Source organism: Ptychodera flava, chromosome 21 (assembly GCF_041260155.1).
Source record: "Ptychodera flava strain L36383 chromosome 21, AS_Pfla_20210202, whole genome shotgun sequence".
NCBI lineage: Eukaryota > Metazoa > Hemichordata > Enteropneusta > Ptychoderidae > Ptychodera > Ptychodera flava.
In genome coordinates this window covers 35,117,179-35,141,806 of record NC_091948.1, presented here as the reverse complement: position 1 = coordinate 35,141,806, position 24,628 = coordinate 35,117,179, and the positions used below count along the sequence as shown (strand labels likewise).

At 37.1% G+C, this 24,628-nt stretch overlaps 1 protein-coding gene and 1 long non-coding RNA gene across 8 annotated transcripts in view; one reads left to right on the top strand and one right to left on the bottom strand.

The window, feature by feature from the left end:
* The window catches only part of LOC139122114 (CREB-regulated transcription coactivator 1-like), a 100,895-nt gene that overhangs the window by 32,786 nt on the left and 43,481 nt on the right, over window positions 1–24,628 (top strand). For 2 of the 7 annotated variants that reach the window (XM_070687507.1, XM_070687506.1), the window contains exons 5-7: window positions 1,833–1,883; window positions 15,192–15,298; window positions 17,968–18,047. In XM_070687507.1, coding sequence (XP_070543608.1) covers window positions 1,833–1,883; window positions 15,192–15,298; window positions 17,968–18,047 — 238 coding nt within the window. The remainder of the gene's footprint in view (window positions 1–1,832; window positions 1,884–15,191; window positions 15,299–17,967; window positions 18,048–24,628) is intronic. The other 5 variants (XM_070687511.1, XM_070687512.1, XM_070687510.1 and 2 more) reach the window with 3 other exon arrangements.
* On the bottom strand, window positions 21,657–22,705 carry LOC139122116 (uncharacterized). The gene is made up of 3 exons (XR_011549395.1): window positions 22,569–22,705; window positions 21,997–22,080; window positions 21,657–21,792 (listed from the first exon to the last, which is right to left on the bottom strand). It is a non-coding gene; the product is annotated as an uncharacterized lncRNA (long non-coding RNA).

Genomic DNA, 24,628 nt, shown 5'->3' with positions numbered 1-24,628 from the left:
ATAAGGACATTGACCTATTTCATACATATGCACGTTAATTTGTTTCACTGCATGTAGCAGTATCATGTCAATTACTGAAGTTTCATAATTAGGCTGATATGTCAAGAAATACTGCATCAAATTTCATGAAATTTGGTACAGATGTTAAGCTCACATTGCTTTAACAGTGAAAAAGACATATATCAGTGTCATTTTAATTAATTTGTCATTGCATATGTAATGAACTTTCCTAATTAGAGTGATATATCCACAAATACTGCTTCAAATGTGATGAAACTTGATACAGATGTTGATCTCATAGTGTTGTAAATAGTGCATCAAACTTTATGAAATATGGTACCAGTGATAATCTGTTAGTGTTAGGATAGTATGCAAAACATTGGCAACATCCTGTTGATTAATTCCTAATTGACTCATTTAATGACCTTTTGTAATTAGGATGACGGCCTACATTGGTTTTATGTTTTCACCACCATAGAACTCATTCTTGGCCATTGAGTGCCATCTGTATCAAAGTATTTTTATCACAGACCTTATTAATGAAGAGGACATTATCCTCTCTGAGGACTTGTAATCAAAGTACCCATTAACAAGTGGGGACTGTGTCATCAACGATGACTTGTTTTTTAACTGTCAGTGTCAATACATTATGTAATTACGTGCTTTTATTTTTCAATATGAACATTGAAACTGGTACATTTTTGTCTTTGTCTTATAGAAACTCTTTGTACTTTTGAACTGTCATTCACAGACAAGGAGAATTGGTTTCAATATAAATCAGTGCGTTTTGACAGCAATCCTAGACTTAGCCCTCATAAACATTTACAACGTGCAAGTAGGCTGGTCAAAAAGTCTTGTCACATTTCTATTTATGCATGGTGTGTGAATTGTTTTTAGAGATTCTTTCAACAGGGAAACAAGTATACCCTTCCAAAGTAAATGTGACATAGACATGTTCTTGTCAAATATGCTTTGCCCTACAGATATGGATGCAAAGAAAGTATAGATGAAAATATCAATGTACTTCATACTTGCTGTTGATGTACTTTGGCAGAATAAGATCATACATGTTACCCCTCATTTGTATTCTGCATGGATTAGGGCACACATTTTGCATCCATAGATCTGACTTGCCATCTCTTGTTATAACATTATCTGAACATTTCACTTGATTTTATTGTCAAATATGAATGTGGACATATTTTGCTGAGAATCTATTTTGAAATTGTCATAGAAAGCAACTTCATACATACAAGTATGCATGAAATTTGCGTAAATCAGTGAAACCATAAATATCAGAATATGGAAATCTATATTTTTTAAATACTAGTACATAACTCTTTGGAAACATATGACCTATCAGTGTACACTATAAATGATAATCAAAAGCAAACCAATGGGGTACAGTGTAGTAAGAATTTATAATGTGCCTTTAGTGTGTGTTTTGTCTATGTTTACCATGTGCACACTACAGTGTTTGTATGCTGATATTATTAATTCCTTTTAGTTTCTATTTTGGGTGTTTTATCATTATTATGACATAGTGTCTGTGTTCATTGTCGTTTGCACAATTCACAAACTGTATTGCTGTATGTTGATAATGTTCATGATAAGAAATTATTACTTCCCTGTTTGTTCTTGTGCAAAGTAGTTTGGCAGAAGTATCCAAAGCAAAGGTATCAATCTTCAAGCTTTTCATGACAAAGTTATTTCTACCTGTAGTTGACTGAGTAAACCATCTTGAAACTACTTTATGTTGCTTTTACTTTTTAATGTTTTAAACAAATGGAAGTGGACCATTAAAGGAAAGCAAACTGTTTTCTTATCTGTAGTTTGTGGTTACCCAATTCCCATGACAGTGTTCCCAAGTTACTTGCAATAAGGTAGGAAACTTAGTGAAGGGTGTCTAGGGTAATAGAAACAGCAGACAATTCGCTAACCATATAAGCTTATAAATGCACAGTGGTAAAAGTAATGAGTTGCCATAATTTACTCATGCCTTAACCATTGCATTCCAGTTGCATCACACTAATTGTGTAGCTTTCTGCTCATATGTCACCTTTCCTGTAAGACTATACCATTTTCTAATGCTATATAAGATTGAACCTCAATTATTTGATGACTAATATTTGTTCATTTACTTTTTATTTTGAATTATAACCAGCTTTTTGTTGTCGTAACTCTCACTCAGAATACCAAGTTTTATCTTTGGTTCATTTTATCATCTGTTGTCTAGTGAATTTTCTTTTCCAAAATGTATTATCATAAATTTACTCCCCACAAAATATGAACACAACTTTCACCATAAGGAGAGTGTAGGGTTTGCATATTGCATTCAGAAGAATTATGTTTGAGTTAAAGTCATTGTAACAAGAATTGTAGCCCAAGCATTTTGATATTTAATATATCCACTATTAAATGTACATTAACATTTTGATAGTTGTATGACACAGTCACTCCTTGACTTATGTTGGACAGAAATCACTTTGATTTGCATGGAGCATAAAGTGACAGCATTATGTCTTATGTCATTGAGCTAGATTGTTTTTGAAATAGCAGAACATTATTAATGAAAACAGCTGACATTGAGAAAGTGTGTCTGCTTTCAAATTCAACTCAAGGAAACAATAGCACCAGTACTGCTCAAAATTGATCGACCAACGCAGAAAATTTGAAACTCAAACAAAAGGGGCATATGCCAATCCAAATGAGTTTAAGGGACAAAGTCAGCCATTTTTCATGAATTTTGTTTGATGTAAGATACTTCTTATATTATTTGACATGTTGAAAGATACTGAATAAATGGGTGACGATGCATATATTCGACCCTGGTTTTAGACAAATTAAATGAAACCATCGCGAAAATGAATTAATGGTCTTGACCATTAATTCATTTTCGTGATGGTTTCGTGTATCTTGTCTAAAACCAGGGTCAAATATATGCTGGTCACCCATTTATTCAGTATCTTTCAACATGTCAAACAATATAAGAAGTATCTTGCATCAAACAAAATTCATGAAAAATGGCTGACTTTGTCCCTTTAAACAGAAGTGAATTGAGGCTTCACTCTGGCGTCATGTTCATACGGTATTGTTGTCCTCTACATGCATGTACATACCTTCAATTTTCAGTTAAGAGCATGCTGCTGTTTACGATACATGTACACACTGGTTGGTACAGCATTAGTAGCTATTTGGATCTCAGATTTCTGTACCAATGTCTATGTGCATTGGTGTTATGTTTGTGCTCATGTGTCTATGTATCTCAGTCCATTGCAAAGCGTTAGACCAATGTTCTCATTTTTAGCTCGCATTTGGTTATATCAGTGTGAGATTATCATATAAGCTGAAGTCGGTGGCGTCTGTATGTATGTGTGTATGTATGTATGTACGTACGCACAGTATGTCCGTCAACTTCAAAAACGCACGAACTACTGCTCTTTTCAGCCTGGTGGATGCATCCTGGGCTGTAGATGAGATTTTGTTCAAATGAAGTTTGCAGTACCCAAATTATGCAAATGAGCTTTAAAAATGTGAAAATGGTCAAAAATCAATAACTCCAGAACTGCTGGTTTGATTGCTTTGAAAATTAGTGTGCAAGTACCTTAGGTAGACCTTACACAGTTTTATGTATATCATGAAGATATCTTGAATTTTGTATTTTTGCTGAATTTTTTGCTTATTTTCCTTTTTTAAGTAAAAATTATTCTTCTCTGAAACCGCCAGCCCAGTTTCTCTCAAATTTGGGTTTGATGTTTGCAGGGTGTTACCCTTCTAATTTGTTGAAATTACGACAAAGTTGGAAAAATTACTGTTTTGGGGCAATTTTTGACATTTTTGGTCAAAAAATCGTAAAAAATATTTTCTTTTTAAAGCCCCTGGACAGACAGCTTTTATATTTGGTATAGATTTCCAGGGATGACAATAGTTAGATATGTGGAAGTTGTCCTGAAAAAAATTTGTATTTTTAAGACAATTTTGTTATTTTTGGTCAAGAAAACTTGTTCTCAAAATTACTTGACTGATAGCTTTGTAATTTGGTATAAAAGTCCCAAGGGATGTTATTAGATAAATTTTCTGCTCAAAGTATTGGGAAGCCCCCAATTTTTTATACTTTGGGAAATTTTCTCAGTGTGTGACCTTAAATGACCTACACCAACCCAGGATATGTTGTGAGACAGTTTTGAAGGCTGTGAACATAATTTTGTCATATTTGGTATCGATTTGTAGTAAAATTTGATCCAGAAAACAAAGCTGAGGTAAATTTTTTCATTGCGGATCAATTTTTTTTGCAACACTTCCATGTAAGACACGCAAGAACTGATGAGAAATTTGGATCCAGGATAATTCCAGATGTCGTAATCACCCCCACTGTGGAAGGCATTTCACTATCTGTAACTAATTTAAGTGCTGTTTACATTTGAATGATAGCACTCATAGCATTAATTAAAAAACCCTTAAGGTTGTAAATATATTTCCTGCCATCTAGCCTTCTGTAAACATTATCAACAAAGGGATGGAATATTTGATATTCAGGAGGGGGTAGGGTCTAGAAGATTGATGAGGTAGCATTACTTTTTACCAGATCCCTCGTACATTTTTTTCCCTCTCTTTATTTTTTCCCCACTCTTCCAAACTTTTCTTTTTTGTGAAGCCTTCTCTGGCTAATTTTTTTGTTGACATTTGCTTATGTATGTAGGATCTGCTTGTCCTATTGCTATAGAAGTTGATATGCATGTTCCTAAAGATGACCTCCAGTACCTAAGTTACAGACCTTATTGTCATTCTTTTTTTTCTGGCTTAAATATTTCTTGAATTGACCAATTCAAACCAAATGTAAGCACACTGTCCTTGAAGGTATTTTTATCTGATAGTGAAACACTTTATTCTCTGCTTGACTAGTAGCTTTCAAAGTTGGCTGGCAGATCAGTGGTCCATTCGAATTCTGGGTTTGACCTATTGTACCTGTTGGTCAATATGCAAATACCGCTGCCTGGCTCGGGTGCGAAGAGGCCCCCTGATCACTAGGCATGAAAAAGGAGTCAAATTTCGCCATATGCGCACATCTTTCTGAATTGACACAATATGCAACCCATAGACAGGTCCCCTAGCTGAGTTTTTGAAAAGAAAAAATAAAAAACTTTGGATGTGATGTCATAGGCTCTTTAAAGCGCAGTGGTCGTCGCGCTGCGCATGCTCCTGAGGGGCTCCCCCTTGTTGACAACATATCCGAGAATGCTGCATGAGGTTACAGGTTGATTATTATGTTTGCGATATTGCTGCTAATATGGCGGCTGATTTGTCACAAGCATACCAACTTACCAAATCTAACACGCAATATAAGGTCAATTAATCTAAGTTAAATATCTGCTGAATATTGAACAGTAATTACACGCTGGATTGAGATCGCATTTGATCATGATTTTCTTGAATCAGTTGAATGGGGCTCGCTCGAGCCATGGAGCTAAACACTTACCCGTACGCGTGTATATGCCAACAGACTATCAGTGATCGTGCTCTGGTCCACGACATCGCTAGCAAGGACGAGAACTTTCATTTCAAGAGGCCCAACAGGAGTATAGTTGACAAAAACGCAAGCTACAGAAATCTCCAGCTCGCAGAGCAATGCCCGCTGCAGCAAGAAACATCTGTTCCGTGGTCTGCGTGAACGTCGGTGTCAAGAGAACCGGGTATATGGCGCGCTACTCTTGGCTGTGGAGAATCCAACAACACTACGAAGTTTAGCCCGTTGGGGGTTGCAAACGAGAATTCCGAGTACAGGTATCAAGTCAAGCGAAGGACCTTTCATAGGTCTTCTTGTTATGTGGGGGTTATGTCATTTGAAAGAGGATTCAGACCTATCCGGCAATCAGGAGGTACAACAACCAAGTTTGCGTAGCACCGGTAGGCCTACACTAGCTAGCCGTTAGATCTCTGCCATGACCATGCACAGGATCTCTCAGTCCCTATGTGTAGCCGTGCAATTTTCCTGCCAAATTCTGCGAAAACCCGCTCGTTTTGTCTATTATGTCCTGTCATTTGACTATTTCTTGCCACTTATTACTAGAAGTAAGAAATGGTGATCAACAGTGGGTCGTGGGCCAAGTCGTCGCGGGGCCGGTACGTTGTGCAGCTGGTTGTGGGACCGGATTCTCTCATATATCTGTGTACGTCAACGTGGTGACTTTCTCCCTTATCGAAGCAACAGCATCTCCCGTGTCCTGCTCTGGCTTGCCGATCATGGTCTTGAGTGTAATTTTTGTGTTAGGCATTGTGCTTGTTGCTGGTCTACATATATATACAATATTGATCAGTTTAGTGATGTATTTTTACTGTGCTGTACATAGGATTGTGTACAACCAGCGTCACCGCGCGCGATCAAACCCATTTGTTCACTGTGACTGCATGCAGTGAACTCAGCGACATAATGTGCAGAGTGTCTCTATGTTCGTAGCCGTACATGCGTTTATAGATAGAAATACACCACTGAAGTTCGTTTCCAATCTTAATATTTTACAATTGCATGATGTTGAGTCGTACAACGGCATTAACAAAGTGAGGGACTGCTCCCATCTCACTCGGATTGAAGTTGAGAAGACTTATGTTTACAAACATTTATGTTTATCAACAAAAAAATCGCGCGCACGCAGCGCGACGACCACTGCGCTTTAACTCCCATAAATTTATTTTCACAAAAGTGATGTGAACCAGCTAACAGATGTGCACGACCTTATTTCAGCTTTATTTTGTTGACAACAATTACAATTATTGTTGACAAAAATGACACTCAAGTTGTTACCCATCCCCCACCCTGCCTATGTAAACCCTGAAAATTTGAGAGATAGACTGGAACTCGATTCAATGCATTTTATTAAATTCAAACTAACAGCCTGCTCATACTTATCAACATTACACGATGTGAAATCACGTGTACAAGCTGGGTACTACAGGCAGCAAAATTTGCTGATTTCTACCCGGCATTGACAGCTGTGCTGGTGGACAGAATTATCCCAAAGGCTCTTTCACTAAGTTAGGCAATGTATTCATTTCTTTGATAAAGTTTGTGAGCAATTTGTGATAGAGAGTGTGTGCAAGTGCTTCATGAACTCTACAGCTTGTGGCAGGGTTGCAATCAGAAAATATTGTGGCAACTTGGCTAAGCTATTGAACTATTGTGTCTCTCTTAAGGTAGAGATTTAGCCAATGATGTGATGTTATCTCTAGTTGATATTATGTGGTATGTTGTGAGTTTGAATCTGATCGAGAATTTACTGAATTATATATTGTTTGAAAGCTGAAATCATCTTTTTTCTGCCTTAAATTTGATAATGGAGACATATCTATTTTCAACCATATCTTTTGCAAAAATTGGTCAATTTAAAATTGGAAGACACCTGAAAAAGTGCAAATCAGAGACTATTTAGATCAAGGGAGATCCCAGTAGAATAAGGCAACTCATCTAATTGGCTTCTTAAAGAGGCACTCCCACCTGGTAACATTTTTAAAACACATTTTTTTAACGCCAACGGTCGATATTTGACGTGGCAACTGCGCGCAGATCGCGAGATATCGATAAAAACATGTCCTCAAAAAAGTAAAAGTTTGAATTCCGGTGGCCCACCTAAATTCAGCTTCCGAACATCGAACGTTTGGCACTGGGGCCATTGTCAACTAAGCTATGGAGTACGAGTCTACGCTGACGCTGCTGTACGCCACAGTACCACTCGCGTCGGTGATCGGTCATGCTCCGTGGGAGAAAGCCGAGTCTTACTGACTCGCCAAAAAAAACCGAAAAACAAAGTTTGCTGATTCTGCCAGAATTCGCATAGGTGACAGCACAGTTACGTTTGGTTGATACATAGCGGCCGCTGCGTGGTATGCGTGGTGGCCACTATGTATCAAACCGCACATAACTGTGTGGCAGACGACAAAATGTAGTCATCAGAGGCGGCTAATATTTTACGCGTAAAAAAACTGATATCCATGTAATATTGGTTAAAAATCTAATACAACTGATTGAGAATAATGAAAACGACAAAAACTAAGGAGTTTTAAAAAAAAGTTATCTGAGGTAAAAGCAATTTTGTATTTTTGGTGCAATTTTTGCCATTTTTGGTCAAATATGTGTTTATCAAAAATTACTTGTCTGATGGCTTTGATGTTTGGTATACAGGTCCCTAGGGTCTGTCTTAATGTGATATATTGAAATTTGATGAAATCTTCAATTTTTAGCTCATATTTGGTATGTATATAAATACCAAAAAGAGCTTGTATGATGAGTCGGTGGCGTCTGTATGTCTGTATGTATGTATGTGGTACGTATGTGCGGATGTATGTCCATCACATGCAAAAGCTCTCATACTGCCAAGCTACCATCTCAGTATTTGGTGTACAAGTAGACGCAGGGGTTGAGATGTGACGTTGTTCAAATGAACATGTCAGTGTCAAAAATGTGCAAAAGAGGTAAGAAAAAGGGAAATCCTGCAAATGTGCATGAGTGCATGGTGGCATGCCAGTGACTAAAACAGGCTACTCCACTGACCTTGAGTCATTTCCTGTCATTTTTTATGAACTGTTACATATTATTATATTACCATGCCCTGCCCATCGCATTTTGATTGGTCGAGCTGAACCACGTGACTGACCACAAATACACAATAATGGTTCGTTCACATGCCTGTGAATATGAATAATAAGATTAACAACTCAAGTATCGTAACTTTACAGCTCAAACATAAATCATAATCAATCACAAAATAAAATGGAGCTCTTGTAGGTCAAGTTGCGATACTTTTTTTGAAAACATTTCCGGATTTGCCAATTTTTTACAGGGCGCGTGACAGTGCATCGCGTATTGCTCAGTTTCTGGGCCCAGTGTCGTTCGCTCCTTGAAATTGTCGGAAATTTTGAGTGTTTTCTTGGGTTCGCTGATAATATAATGGAAATAACAGACTCCGCTCTGACCATTAACGTTCTTTTGTTGGCGCGGGCTTGAGGAAAGCCAAATTAACGGGCTCGGCAAGCCTCGCCATTAATTTTTGGCTTTCCTCTCACCCTTACCCACAAGTAAACGTTAATGATCAGCGCGTCGCCCGTTATTTCTATAACAGACCTGCTCCACAGTAAGTGAGACTACCCACAATTCCCCTTGATTTGTGTGCTCAGACATTATTTACTAAAGGCTTCTTCAATTTTATCAGTTTCTGAACAATTTGAAACTTAGAATTTAATTTAAGGATTATTGGTTAAAACTATGTTCCAAAATTATTGATCATGTTTCATTGACACAATTACAAATTTGGCTGATAAAGCAGCAAAATCTTTGTATAGTTTAAAAAGGGTTTTATTGCACAACAGAAAGATAAAATTTCCCCTACATTTATTCAATGTTTTCATTAAACCTGTTTTACTGTATGGCTTAGAGATTTGGGGACAAGATATCATGGATTACAAGAAGTGGGATAAATCGGCAATTGAAATTCTCACCTCAAATTTTGTAAGAACATTTTACAGTGTAATATGAGGGGTGAACTAGGACAATTCTCACTTCTACTTGAGATCAAACTTAATATTGTTAAATACCGGCTTCATATTGTACAACTTCCACATTGTAATCTTGCTGAAGAAGCTTTTCTGGAGCAAATGGTAAACAACACTACCGGTAACAATAGATCCTGGTTTAACTGTTTAAGTGCTTTAATTAAAGTAAATGGAATGGACTTTCTCCTTGATAAAGCTCCATCACTTACACACCAGAAAGTTTTAACTGGATTAATGAAAACACATTTAACAAACAATTAAGAAATCTTTTGGAAAAATTTGATCACTGATGAAAATAGTAAACTAAGAATGTACGCCAAAATAAAACATAATTTTAGATTAGAACCCTACTAACACAGTTTAATACAAGGTGAGAAAAGAAAATTACTCACCAAACTTCACATTGGCAATCATGATCTAGCAATTGAAAAAGGAAGACACACTGTTCTAAAACCCCCAATTCCTGACAGATACTGCAATCAGTGTAACACCAACAGTATTGAAGATGAAACACACTTTTTATTAGTCTGTCAGAAATACAAAGTCCAAAGAAAGAACTTTTTCAGTAAAATCAATTTCCCAAGCAATACAACTGAAAATCAGCTTATTTCTCTACTAACAAAACAAGAGTTATCTTTTAATGAACAACTTGCAGATTATATTTTTACTTTATATAAACAAAGAAATACCTAGTTATATTTATTATTAGCTACTATTATTATACTGTATTACTTAATCTGTGTTGAAGAAAAATTTGAACTTATTTTTGTATCACACTTTTATTGCCATAAATGTTATGTAAGTCCTATATCTACAAGCAAGCAATAAAATATTGTTATTATTATTGTTTAAAATACAGGAGTAAATTGAATAAGAATTAGATGTTTGAAGGTGCTAAAAATTGTACACTTGTCAAGGTAAAGTTATCAGCAACTAAGATGGTCTCATCATACCACCTGTCAGACATGTTAATTTCCTTTGTGACAAACATTCAAAAAAATCAATACCCTTTCTTTTGCCAACACAGATTCTACTTATTCCCTTAGTTTCCTTGAAATATTCTGTCAAAAATCTATGTCGACAAAATTACAAAATTGCTATCTTCTCTGCGGAAAAGGGGTTGATCTTCTGATTATTCACAGTGAGAAATCAGAAAATTGTGATTATCAGAACTATGGTCCCAGAATTTTGAAATATGGACCGAGTTCTTCCGTGTACAGAAGAAATTTGCTTATTTTCAGTGAGTGATCTCCGTGTGTACGGATCATGGAGAATTGTGGGTAGCCTCACTTACTGTGTGCTCAAACTAAGAGGGACTAGCTGTGTTGAAACATTCCTCTGCTATGCATGTTGCTAAAGTTGACCCCCGGTACCTAAAGTTTCAGACCTTATTTACTTTTGTCATTCTTGTTTTTTCTGGTTTAAATATTTCTTGTTGTTTTTCTGGTTGTACTGTGCAAAAATCATTGTCATAACATCAGCGTAGAATTTTCGTGCACTGAACAGATAAAACAATATTTATTGTTGATCTTTGGTACCCATACTGGTATGTACCAATTCTGATCAAATGTGAGCGACACCATATCATTGCGGTATTTTTGGGTCAATTTTTGCCGTTTTTGGTCAAAATATTTGTTTCTCAAAAGTTACTCATCTGATAGCTTTGCTATTTGGTATGTAGGTTTCCTAGGCTTTATCTTAATGTAATATATTGAAATTATGATGAAATGTTCAATTTTGTATTTTTGCAGCTAATTTTGCCATTTTTGGTCAGGCCATCCTGAAATGAGCGATCAAAGATAGCCAACTTCTTCATCAATACATGTGTCACAAAAGACTATTCTCTACATAACACAGCAGAGCTCTGTCGGACTGTTGGGTAACTTGTTTTTTCAAAACCACTTGTCAGATAGCTTTAATATTTGTTTACAGGTCCCTAGGATGACCTTAGTGAGGTAATTTCACACAGTCAGGAAATACTTAATTTTGTATCCATGTCTATAGTAGCTTCAGGGACTTTGGCCCTACATTTGTTAAGGCCAGTACGCTGGTAAATGTTTCCAGGGTTCCCCTTGGTATATCAGTGTGATCAGATTAGGGAACAGCAGAAATGGTACCGGGCTTCCCAAATCACTCTATCCCATCACCTAATATGGTGCTCATTAATATTTAATGAGGACAGCGCCTTCTTATTGGGCTAATCAGGTGGCAGCTTTCAGGTCGTAAGCAAACAAAAAGGCTTCCAGCAGCACAAATTTCACATACTCAACTTTAACACTTTGAGACAAAAAATTTCATTGATGGACAAATTTTCCTGCATACGGAAAATGATCTTTGAACCCTTTGCTTGCAAATAATTGCATGGTTTTGATTTCTACGGTTTCCTAAAAGAGTTAGAGGCGATCGAAATGGGCGCAGTGCAGTGAAAGGTGTAGATTTACACAGCCATGGCTCCCAGTCCTGGAACAACCTCTCCGAAAGCAACAATGTCGACTTGGAAATGACAACAGAGCTGAAATATGGTTTTCTTGCAATCATTTAACACATGTTCATTCATTCTCATAGGCAGTACTGAAATCAGTCACTTTACACACAGTCCCTCCACACACGTGGTGGGACTATGCTTTTCACACAATCACCAGTCAGAAAGTTTAGTTATGATGCTATTGTATTTATACTCAAAATTTCAATTTTACAAAGTATTTACCACTTTTCACTCCTGGAATCTTTACTAAAAATTTTATTACATATGTATGGAAAATAAGCTCAGAAAAATGCATTTTATCTTTAATTGTTTTCAGGTTGAGGTAGCACACAAGTGCATTCAAATAAAGTTTATTCAATGATGAAATTTCTGTTGCCTTCCATTTCTTGTATGGCTTCCTTGATGATTGATAAAGCTTCCTCTTTTAGCATTAATGTGGTTTTGATGTGATATTCGCATGACAGGATTGCACCACTGCCTTGTCGATCCTTGTATTCCATTTTCTTGTACATCTGCTTCACGTCAGGTACTTTGCTTATTGGTACATGACCCGTGTAGTGGCTGGAAAACATTCAAAAATGTAGGTTGGTGAAACACTGTATTGGCAGTTTACTCAAATCATCATACTTATGCATTCATTAATGAAATTTTTTTTTTATCTTGAACACTTTGACCAGGTCACCTTCTTCAGATGGTGCCAATGAACAAAAAATAAAGTTTAAAAAGTTTGAGCACTATTGAAACAGTGGCTGCACCCTTAATGTGGAGTTGTTAATACTACAGTTGTACTAAACATAGGCATTTCAAATGACTAATTTAGTTTCGTTATCAAAAAAGACTGACACTTATCAAGTAATTGAGGCATTACAGTCCAATAACTTGAAGAGTGCATGACATAAATTAGCAGGAACCCGCCCAACCTGAGACCCTGCTATTCCCCTCACAGTGTATGTCTTGTGTTTCGTGTCACCTGACCTTGTCACAGCATCCCATAATTCCTCAGGTATATACATCAAGTCAGGCATCCTTACAGACAATGCTGTCGGGTACCTAGGATTATTCTCTTTCATTACCAATAATGGCACGTCAGTGTGTGGTCTGATGTGGTGCCTGCAGGAAAAAGAATGATATTGATGCTGTAATTCTTGCAGTCAGTACCTCTCCCATGTTCTTAGATACTTAATATGATGATTTTGAAAGCCAGTGGCAGACAAAAAGAATAAAACTTACCCACTAATGGTGCTCTTTACTATGATAGTAGCTTTAAGTTCATGGTATCAAACATTCCTGTGAAAGAGAAAACGGTACACATGTAACTTTCCGTGACAGGGGCAATCTATTGAGGATGTGCTGAAGTATATTTAATGTGGCTATTACAAATTGCGGCCTTACATAGTCATTTATTTCAAATTTTATGTTTGAGAAAATATTGCATGACTGTTATAAATGGCCCATTTCAGTGATCATATCTCTCTCTGTGCCGCACAGATTTTATGTAACCATTTCAACAACGATGAACCTCGATCATGCAATATCCCGATAGTGCCATGTTGCGTAACTTTGCATTCACAGTTTCAGTTTCTTTGTAAAATTATGAAATAGGCGTGAGATCATATCGCACATTGTTGGGATTATCATACACAAACAAGACTATGAAAGCGAGACTTACGATTCTTTGTCGGAATTGAGGATAACTATAATGATTGTACATGAAATAATGAGTACTGACCGAGCGTGCCGGATAAGCTCGGCAGTTGCAGAAAACGTGGCACTAAAAGTATTGCCTATGGCAAGCATGCGAAAGCCTATTCCGGAAAGTGTTTCACAAATAACCCTCTGGCACAGTTAGAACAAAGAAAACACTTAAAAGGAAGAAACACGTACCTTTTGGACAACGGCGAGCACATTTTTTTCAGCAAGCATAATCAAAATGCAGAAGAAGTAGGTCGCGACCAATGCACATATGCTCTGTGCACAAACCTGATTGGACAGCTCTATACCTTTGACCTGAAATAATTATTCATGAGCACATCCATATTTAGGGATCAGGGCGAATGCAAATCATTATCAAAAACCTTAGCAAAAACACTAGTTTGATGATGATAGTATTAGCAAAATTGTCCACTGCCACCACTTATGCAATTGTACATTTTCACATTCATATTTGGATTAACACTCAAGTTGTTTTATTGGTATCGCTCTATATATCACAATAATGCATACTACAGACACAATTATCTAGTAACGTAAATTGTTGAGCAGGTCACCATTAAATGTATTGCTATTAATCAGGGGTTTTATGTCAACTGTTGCTGTAAGTAGGTCAGATTACTTGCAATGAAATATCTGCACCTTCTAAAGGCCTGTGTTGGTACCAGATTGTCTCATCAGAAAATTTACTTCCTAGATTACAATTTCAATGGATAAAGAAAGGCTATCACACCTCCATCATCCTCTTACAGTCTAGAACAAAGGCGATCCCAGGGATTGTGAACATTGCCTTTAAATATGGCTGTCCAGCCAATGGAGTTTTACCCAATGAACTTCATCTGAGATTGCATCTATTTAAATGCCTTTGTATGAAATATTTGATACACTTTTCACACCAACTGGTCCCTACCAAATATTACTCAAGACTAAAACATGATGTATGTTGGTGAAAATATACAAAATCTTTGCAAAATATCAATGTATCCATCTTTTCCATGGACACTGTTTCTATTTTCTTTAATGGTCATATAGTAAAACTTGGTGCTTTTCTAAACAGTTATTCCTACAAGAATTGAAGTATGCTAGATTAGATATTCAAATGCAAGGTCTAATGTAGTATTGACAGATTGACTACACATATATTTTAGATCATCTGTTTATTTCATTCCTACAGGTTTCTGCCAGAGAAAGACATGCATATATACAGTAGATGTTATATTGGCCACATATATTTACATCTATAACAAATAACACCACGATAATATCACCGTAGGTCACTAATAGTTTATTCTTTGTTAGACTGCAACCTCACACTATCAGCTATCTCTGTCTCTGTAATTTATCTCATCAGATAATTGAGGTTCATTGTTTATCATTGCAAAGTGAGTGATAAAGATAGAATTGTAATGATTTACATCTTACCTTGTATTGTTTCTTTTATTTTCTCCATTAACAGGACAAATTCAGACTCAGCATTACATACCAGTGCTATGAATCCCACAAACACAGAAGCATTCCATGGGTCTGGTATAGGAGCCGGAATGCAACCTGGACACAGACGAGGTGAGACTTAGGTCTTCTTAACAAACATGGCTGATGTGTAAGTTCAGGAGATATTACCAATCATTCTTCATTTGTGATAGTACGTGCAACATCCTATGAGGTTATTAGTCCCCACGGACACCATCCGGGGGACTTATAGGTTTAGTCATGTTTGTGCGTGCGTGTGTCTGTCCATCCGTTCACGCAGATATCTCAGAGATACCTGGAGTGATTTCATTCAAACTTAGTACAAGGATTACTTCATATGACATACATATGCACGTCGATTTGTTTTGTGATATGATCCAATATGGCCACCGTGCGGCCATTTTGTTACGATTTTTTCATGTACGGAGCCGTAACTCAGGCACATCTCAACCAATTTTATTCAAAGTTGGTACAAGGACATTGATCTATATCATATATGCATGTCAATTTGTTTCATGATATGATCCAATATGGCCGCATGGCGGCTATTTTGTTACAATTTTTTCATATACGGAGCCATAACTCAAGGCACATCTCAACTGATTTTATTCAAAGTTTGTACAAGGTCATTCACCTATGTCATAAATATGCATGTCAATTGGTTTCACAATCCGATGCAATATGGCTGCTTTGTGGCCGTTTTGTTATGATTTTGTCCTGTCCTGAGCCATAATTTGGATATGTATCAACTGATTATGTTCAAAGATGGTACAAGGACATTGACCTATCGTGTCATAAATATGTATTTCTATTGGTTCACAGTCCAATGCAATATAAGGGCTGCCTGGTTGCCTTTTTGTTATGATTTTTAATCCCCATGGACACCATCCGGGGGGACTTATAGGTTTGGTCATGTCCGTGCGTGCATGTGTCCGTCCGTCCGTTTGCAGATATCTCAGACATGCCCAGGTCAATTTCTTTCAAACTTTGCACAAGAATAGTGCCCTACCCCATACAGGTGCACATCGATTTGTTTCACAATGCGATCAAATTTGGCCGTGTTAGAGAACTTTTTAGTTTACACCTCCATAGACTCCCATGTATAAGGCAGTTCTACATAGACTCCCATGTATAAGTCAGTTCTCCAAAGACTCCCATGTATAAGGCCAAGAAAAATAAAAATTTAGTTTCTCATCGTATTCATATTGCAAAACGGATGCAGTGACACAGTTTTTAGTCCCCAGAGATGAAGTCCAGGGGGCTTATAGATTGGGTCATGTCCGTTTGTCCATCCATTCGTCCATCAGTTTACGCAGATATCTCGGATATTTTGACAACATGTCATGTGACCTCGGTGACCTTTGACCTCAAATATACATATTTGTCCATAACTCAGTAACCACAAGTGCTACACCCTTCATATATGGTATGATGGGACACCTTATGACACCACATATTGTACCTCATTAATTATGTGCATATCTAATTTTGAGCGAGCCAATAGAGCTAGAGGTCTGATTTTTGGTATATAGGGATAACTTAGCTTGTCACTTACTCATTTGGTCTTGTGATAAACACTGACAAGTTATTGGAGGTGACTGTTTAATAAATATGTAGCTATTGATAATTGGTATTTTTAGATACAATTCACAATGTACATTAGGTGAAGGACGTCTTGACAACGTCCTCAGTAGTCCAGCTTGCTTTTTTCAACAGCAATAGAGATATCCTCTTCTGCACATAGGAGCTAGTGAAAATATCTCCGGGGGGGTCCTTGGTCTTAGCACAGGTTTCTTGTTGCTGTTGTTTATTTCATTTTACAGTAATAGGCCAAACCTGGAATTCGAATCGACCACGGTACAAACAAAGCCATGTGCGCAAACGCGCATAGACGTACGTGTATTTCCATACGCGTTAGTACACATGTTGTCTTGTTTGTACCGGAATCACGTGATTATTTGGGCGTACTGAGTGTGTAGAATGCTTTGCGTCCTTTTTATTCCGGAGTAGAACCATTGCTTTGACAACAATATTCTCTATACAGATTTATAACCCTGGGTTTCTTGGTCTTATCTTAGCACTGGTTTTGTAAAGGTTTTATTTTTTCTTTCACTATGCAAGTATTTGTCCTCTGATAATCTAACTCAAAGTTTTCCACTGTGTTGCATCTAATATCTGATGTATTTGATTGCCAAATGGGCCAAAGTGAGCAAGGGTAAGTTACTGATCTGCAAATGCTGTCACCAGATTATCACAGGATTAAATTTGACAATTTTACACCTTATCTAATGGTCTCTGAGGAGTTGAGAAAAGCATTTATCTCTCATACTTTATCCAAACCTTTTGTAATGGTGTAATAGGCTTGTCTCGCTAAAACAAAATTTCCCTCATAGGGTCCATTTTTTAGGTCAGAAAATTGCAAGATATTGAGGGAATGGGAAATGTAACATATATACATTATGATTCAGTCGACATGCAAGAATTTTAATTAGACTGACTATCGAGTGTAGTGCAAAAACGAAATTGTGAACTTGTGATTAGTTAAAAAAAGAGATACACTATTGAAGTTACACATCATGAATAGGATTTATACACAAGCTTCAATTAGTGTCTTTACTCAGAATTTGATGTGAGTTGCAGGAATCAAACTTTACAAGATGAATGTTAAAAATGTTTTACAATGTGACAATGACAATATTTTGTGTTTTGATGTTCAAGCTCGAGTTACTTTACTTAAACCATTGACATGACTTTTCTTGTAGGAGATGTCTTTGATGGCAATGTTGGAGGAGACAGAAATATTCCAAAAGCTCTGTGGGATCCGAAAAAGGTACACTTGCTGGTGCGTGTTATGTTGTTGTCCTATTGTGCCTACAGGAAGTGTAGAATCTTGTCAGTCACCATAGCTTTGTAACCCAAAAAACATGTTTCAGCTTTGCCTCAAAATGTGAACTTCGTGCTGAAATTTAAATTTGCACTAGTAGGAAGAACTCAAACTGTTATGCAGATGTGACACATAGGATTGTAACCTTTTTGTGATTTATTGGATGAAAACAACATAAAAAAGGGTGTTTACTATCAATCAACAAATGGTAGAGTTTAGTGCTGAATGTTGTCTTTTGCAGGGGCGTTTTCTGAACACGTATTTTCTATGGGAGATTAACTAACTAAATTTGATAAACACAGCTAAACTTTTGCTCTTTGGAACAATCAAAAGATTGTGTTCTAAATATCTTTCCAACTTAGATCATTCCTGTTTGAGGCAAAGCTTTTTCCAGCAATATACTGGATATTTTATTATAATTAACTGGCTCTAAATACAGTCCTAAATTTCTTAATTTTCTAAAACCACAACCCAACCCCCCCCCTCCCCTGCGGACTTAATCCGAAAATCTAGCAGCATATTTATATCATGATTGCAATTTCGAAAGAAGACAAAAGACAGAAATGCCTCATACTTGACACCTCAGTTAATCCCAGTTCCGGGACTTTTTGAACTGGGGTTTAAGTTTAAACAGATCAACATGGTGATTAACTTTCTCAACTGTAGGGTAAATCTCTAAGTTTTGATGTAAACAAATCTAATTTAACCCTCCAAACTTCTAATTAAATTTTTTATAAATTCCTCACCCTACAATGTGTGCTAGATTTGCTGTAGAATACAAAGCATTATGCCATGTGATGCCAAGACTGTAGTTTATGTTCTTCTTGTGCAAATTTTACCATTTCACCTCACATTTCTAAGCCAAGAGCATGATGCTAGATAATGATTTGGGGTTCACAGAATCCTAAATTTACTGGCTAGATTCTAAACTTGCCTGTAGTAGTAGTATTTGTAGTGTACACAGTTTTATACCAAGGGAGCTTTGAATGTCATTTTCATAGATTTCAATTGATGAACAGAACCAGTATCAGTTATGTCTTTCAATTCTGCAATCTTGTCAGCTGTCTGGCATTTATACTTTTGTTTATACAGTTCACATATGTGACTGTTCCATTGGACAAGTAGCTTATCAGAAATGAATTATTAGCAGCCTCAGATCTTTGATACTGGATTTGTTTATCAAAGTATACTGGGGATAGAAATACATTTATCAGCTCGTATTGAAAATGGCGTTCAAGAGCTCTGATTGGGCTGAAGGTATTATTCAATGCCCTCCATGAAGAATTCTAGCACTGCCTTATGTCTCATGTTTTATGTCTGCAACTGAAACAAAAGTTGTCTCTGTTCCTCCCTTTTGATTTTATAGGATTACTGATAACACCAAGATCTCAAAGTTTACGTTAGAACTTCCTGTATCGTGTTGTTGTTTTCACTCAAAGCTCATACCAGCATACTGGTTGATTTCAATCAATATTGCAACATGATTTTATCAATTCCTTGAAACTTTCTTAGGGCTTTGCACAATACCTCAGTATGATATTGGTGACTTTGTAGTTGTTGTAAGGTGTGGTTTGTATCAAAGTGTCTTACAATATCCTTAAAGGTCTGGTGAAATGCCCATGTTGCAAAAGCACAGAAATATAGTTGATGGTCTTTAGAACAGTTATGTTTATTTCTTTTTTTGTTTTGCGCGCACGATTATTAAATATTGCAAAAGGAAAATGCAATATGGGTGTGTCCCAAAACCCTCTTCAGTCGACTTTTTTCAGCTTTCCGAAGTTTGCCCGACGTCGTATCTTATAACACTGATAACAGAAAGTATTTCACACCTTCGTAAGCTCCCCACGGGGAGTAAGCTTAACACCTAGGGTTTCGGCTCACATAATTAGTATCCTTCTTTGTTCACGCTAACGCTCACAACACTTACAAAATGCGATAAATGATTGATTGAACGTGGCAAAAATTCTATTCAAATGATTCTCCACGCTTGCGAATATATATTTTGACGTGAAATTCGGCTTCGCCAGCCATAGCTACAAGTTTTGCCAATTGATCGAAGCGGCTAGCCGTCAGGCAGCGGAAAATCACCATCTTAAAAAGCAGGATGATCGCAGGGTGAAATATACACAGATCGCTTCTTTTACCCTCTTTCATAGACGAAAAGGACGTTTTTGGTAAAAAATCTTCTTCTTCGTAACCGCTGGTCAGACAGCTTTGTTATTTGGTATACAGGTCCCTAGGGATAACCCAACTTGGATTTGTTCAAATTGTGATGAAATGTGCAAATCTGTATTTTTAGTCCCCACGGACACCGTCCGGGGGGACTTATAGGTTTGGTCATGTCCATCCGTGCGTCCGTCCGTGCGTCCGTTTGTTCACGCAGATATCTCAGAGATGCATGGAGCAATTTCATTCAAACTTGGTACAAGGATTACTTCATATGTCATACATATGCACGTCGATTTATTTTGTGATACGATCCAATATGGCCGCCTGGCGGCCATTTTATTACGATTTTTTCATGTACAGAGCCATAACTCAGACATGTTTCAACCAATTTAATCCAAAGTTGGTACAAGGACATTGACTACTGGGTTTCCTCTTGGTCGGCAGAAACCATTCTCAAAAATGAGAATGTTGTGCAAAAAATATTCTCATCTTTAAAAAAATATTCTCACTCAAGATGCGGTGGTCTATTCCCTGTATTTTTGTTCCTAAATATCCAGTGTTAGTGTTTTACTGTCTTTTGTGAACAATGATCATAGAAATGAATACACACAATTATTTGAACTTGTTAAGTTTGAACAATGTCTTTATTTCGTATCTCAACCTTAAAATCTGACACACCCCTGGTATAGTACCAACCATACCACTCACAGGCTCAACTATAAAAATATCATAACAGTCAGTGCTGAACACTAAACTGTATCAGACAGAGACAGTCAGAGTGACAGTCAGACAGTGTTGAAAAATTGAAATAACCAGACCTCAGTTTATTATTCCTGTGAACACAGCAGAGCCCATTGGTATGCAATTTGTCAATGTAACAGTAATGGTAAGAAGACTGAAATTTGAGAAAATGCCTGATGTAAAAGGGACAAAGTCGGCCATTTTTCATGAATTTTGTTTGATGCAAGATACTACTTATATTATTTGACATGTTGAAAGATACTGAATGAATGGGTGGCCATGCATATATTCAACCCCGGTTTTAGACGCGATTCATGAAACCATGGCGAAAATGAATTAATTCACTTTCGCCATGGTTTCATTTAATATCTAAAACCAGGGTCGAATATATGCATGGTCACCATTTATTTTAATGTTCATAAGAAGTATGTTCATCAACTTGAAGGCCATGAAGACTATTACAACCTTGCATTATTAACAGTCAATTAAGGTCAGAAAAACAAGAATTTGCATGATTTTTCTTTGCTAAGAAATAAACATTCTTCATGGCAGCTTGTATGGTTTCTTCCTCCCTGTGGTAAAGATTAGTGACAGTTTGTTGAAACTGTGGTGCATATGTCCTGGCATCCCTGACAGATCTGTGCTGTTTGGTATTGGCATGCTTCCTACAATCATCCTTTACCATGAACTTGCAGCCAGGATTGGTAAAGGAGTTAATACGTCCTGCCTCCTTACACCATGAACAAACCATAACATGATTCAAAGAATCATACTTCAACCAGAGGTATGTCAGCTGAAAAATGTAAATAAAAACATTAGCATGAGAACTTATGAATTGTGAAAATTATTATGATTATATCAAATAAAGTTGTTAGTTTTTAATTATGCTACATTCAGAAATTAACGTTAATTTAATGTAAATTATTATTAAATACTGAAAGGAATTCTTCACATCATTAAAAGATCAAAATAAATTGTCATACATGAAACCACTTACATTTTAAATTTCATCATCTCTTCATATCCCAGAGACAGCAACACCATAGTGCAACCACACACACGTTGCTCTTTGATCAGGAAACTATGAGTTGGAAACAGAAAAAAAAAATCAACAAAACAAAACATGTCACTATAAACAGAATGTTCTATGGGAAGAAGCGCTAGCATGCATAGCTTATCAATGAACAGAAATTAACAGACCACGACTCAAAATTGGAACTTATAAACAAACCGACAACAAAATTTGGTTATTATAGCAGGTACTTATCTTACACTTGCTGGCACACAGAAGCCCTAATGATGCGACAGGATCGAAATTCGGAAAATATCTTATTACGCCACAAAGATATTGTCTACTACCATCAAGAGTTGAGCGCCTGATTTTTTTACACGAGGGCGGCTGTGATGTCAGGTCACGCGCAGGAACTCCGTAGTCAGACTACAGTACTTCTTCTGCCAAGTTTCAAACCAGATGTTAAACAACAAACTTCAATCGAAATGCCTTATATCTGCTAGGAAATACAGCACTCGCTTTTCTCAAGCCCTCCAGCAAAATCGATTGCCACTTACCTCCTTTGGGATGGTACTTCAGTTTTTGACGCTGGCCCACACTAGCGCTGGCAGTTGTGTCTTTGGCTGTGGATAACATGGACAGCTCGGCAGAGAGACCTGGGGAAGCGGCAGTGCCTTCTGGTGCCAAACCGGTTATTTCTGAATCAGCAACACAGATGTCACCATGATCTTCTGTTTCATGGACTTTTGAGGCTCCTGAGGTACCGCAAGTTGCAAAAAATTTGCGAATATCGTTAACATTGCCAGCACCCGTCACCCTTCGTTTGGCAGCCATTTTGTCTGTGTGACGCACATGCTATATGCAAATATTTAGTGACCTACAATGTTGACCCAAGAATGACGTCATGTCAACAAAACGTAGTTGCTATCATTGCCGCCATTACATGCCTCGGCGATAATGTTTCTAGGTCAGTTTCCCGCAAAACACAGGGCAAGATTGCAGTGTGAGGCGTAAAAATGGACGTTCATAGTAGTTTATGGAATATTTCACAGTTTTCACAAAAATGTAAGGTCAGATATCTTCGCAAAATGTACTATTGCTCAACTGAATATTTTCGTAAACATCTGAATTTGTTCTGAAAATGCGAAAAATCGAGCGGCAGCGGAAACACAGGACTAATGTCATACATATGCACGTCAATTTGTTTTGTGATAGAATCCAATGTGGCTGCTGTGTGGCCATTTTTTAACAATTTTTTCATGTACAAAGCCACAATACTCAGGCATATCTCAACCGATTTTATTCAAAGTTGGTACAAGGACATTAACCTATGTCATAGTATATGTACGTCAATTTGTTTCATGATATGATCCAATATGGCTGCATGGCAGCCATTTTGTTACAATTTTTGCATGTCCTCAGCCAAAACTCCAGCACGTCTCAAACGATATCACCGATTTTATTCAAACTTAGTACAAGGACACTGACCTATGTCATACATATGCACATTGATTTGTTTTGTGATACGATCAAATATCGCCGCCGTATGGCCATTTTTTTAGGATTTTTTCATGCCTGGACATGTATCAAGGGAGTTTATTCAAAGTTGGTACAAGGACATTGACCAATATTATACATATTTACGTCGATTTGTTTCACGATATGGTCCAATATGGCCACATGGGGGCAATTTTGTCATGGTTTTTTCATGTCGAGAGCCATAACTCTGGCAAGTCATCAACTGATTTTATTCAAAGTTGGTACATGAACATTAACTTATGTCATACATATACGTGTTGATTTTGAAACAGTAAGATCAAATATTGCTGCGTGGCGGCGATTTTGCTACGATTTTCTCATGTACAGAGCCATAACTCAGACATATTTCCACCAGTTAATCATTTAAAGTTGGTATGAGGACATTGACCTATTTCATACATATGCTCGTCAATTTGTTTCAATCCTGTAAGTTCTACTGAGCAAGGCAATCTACCGGCCCGTAGTACATGTAGTATGGAGCTGGGTCCAGAGCGAGGCCAGGCGCATGTGCAAACTAGTTTGCGTCATTGTGGAGTTGAAGATATGCCGTCCTCTTGACACAACGATAACTTTTACATTTTCTGTTGCTTATTTTGGGTAATTTCGTCAGTTTTGTGTTGATTTTGACATCACTGTTGACTTTGATCACTAAAGACAGTGTGTGCTTATATGTTGATCGATTTACTTAAGAAGTACGTGCATTTAAGACTCATGGCATGATCCAACATGGCATGATCCTACATGATCAAGATTGCATTCAGCACGATCACGGTCTGTTTCTAGCTCCATGTGATAAGTAATGTTGTTTGTTACATGGTTGTTACCTATATTTCCACGAAAATATCAGAATTTCCTCTTGGTTACTTGAAATCGTGCACTTGCATGCATGTAATTGTCAACATCACTATTCTTGAATGTACTTGACTCTTATTACATCGACTGCAGAGTGCACATATGTGTACGTGTGCAAGTCACCCCGTATCATAATCAAAACATTTTAGTTTTGTAACGTTTGAGCTGCCCGAAGCCAGAATTTACAGTTTACGAGAAATTTATCTCACATGTAAAACCGATTTCT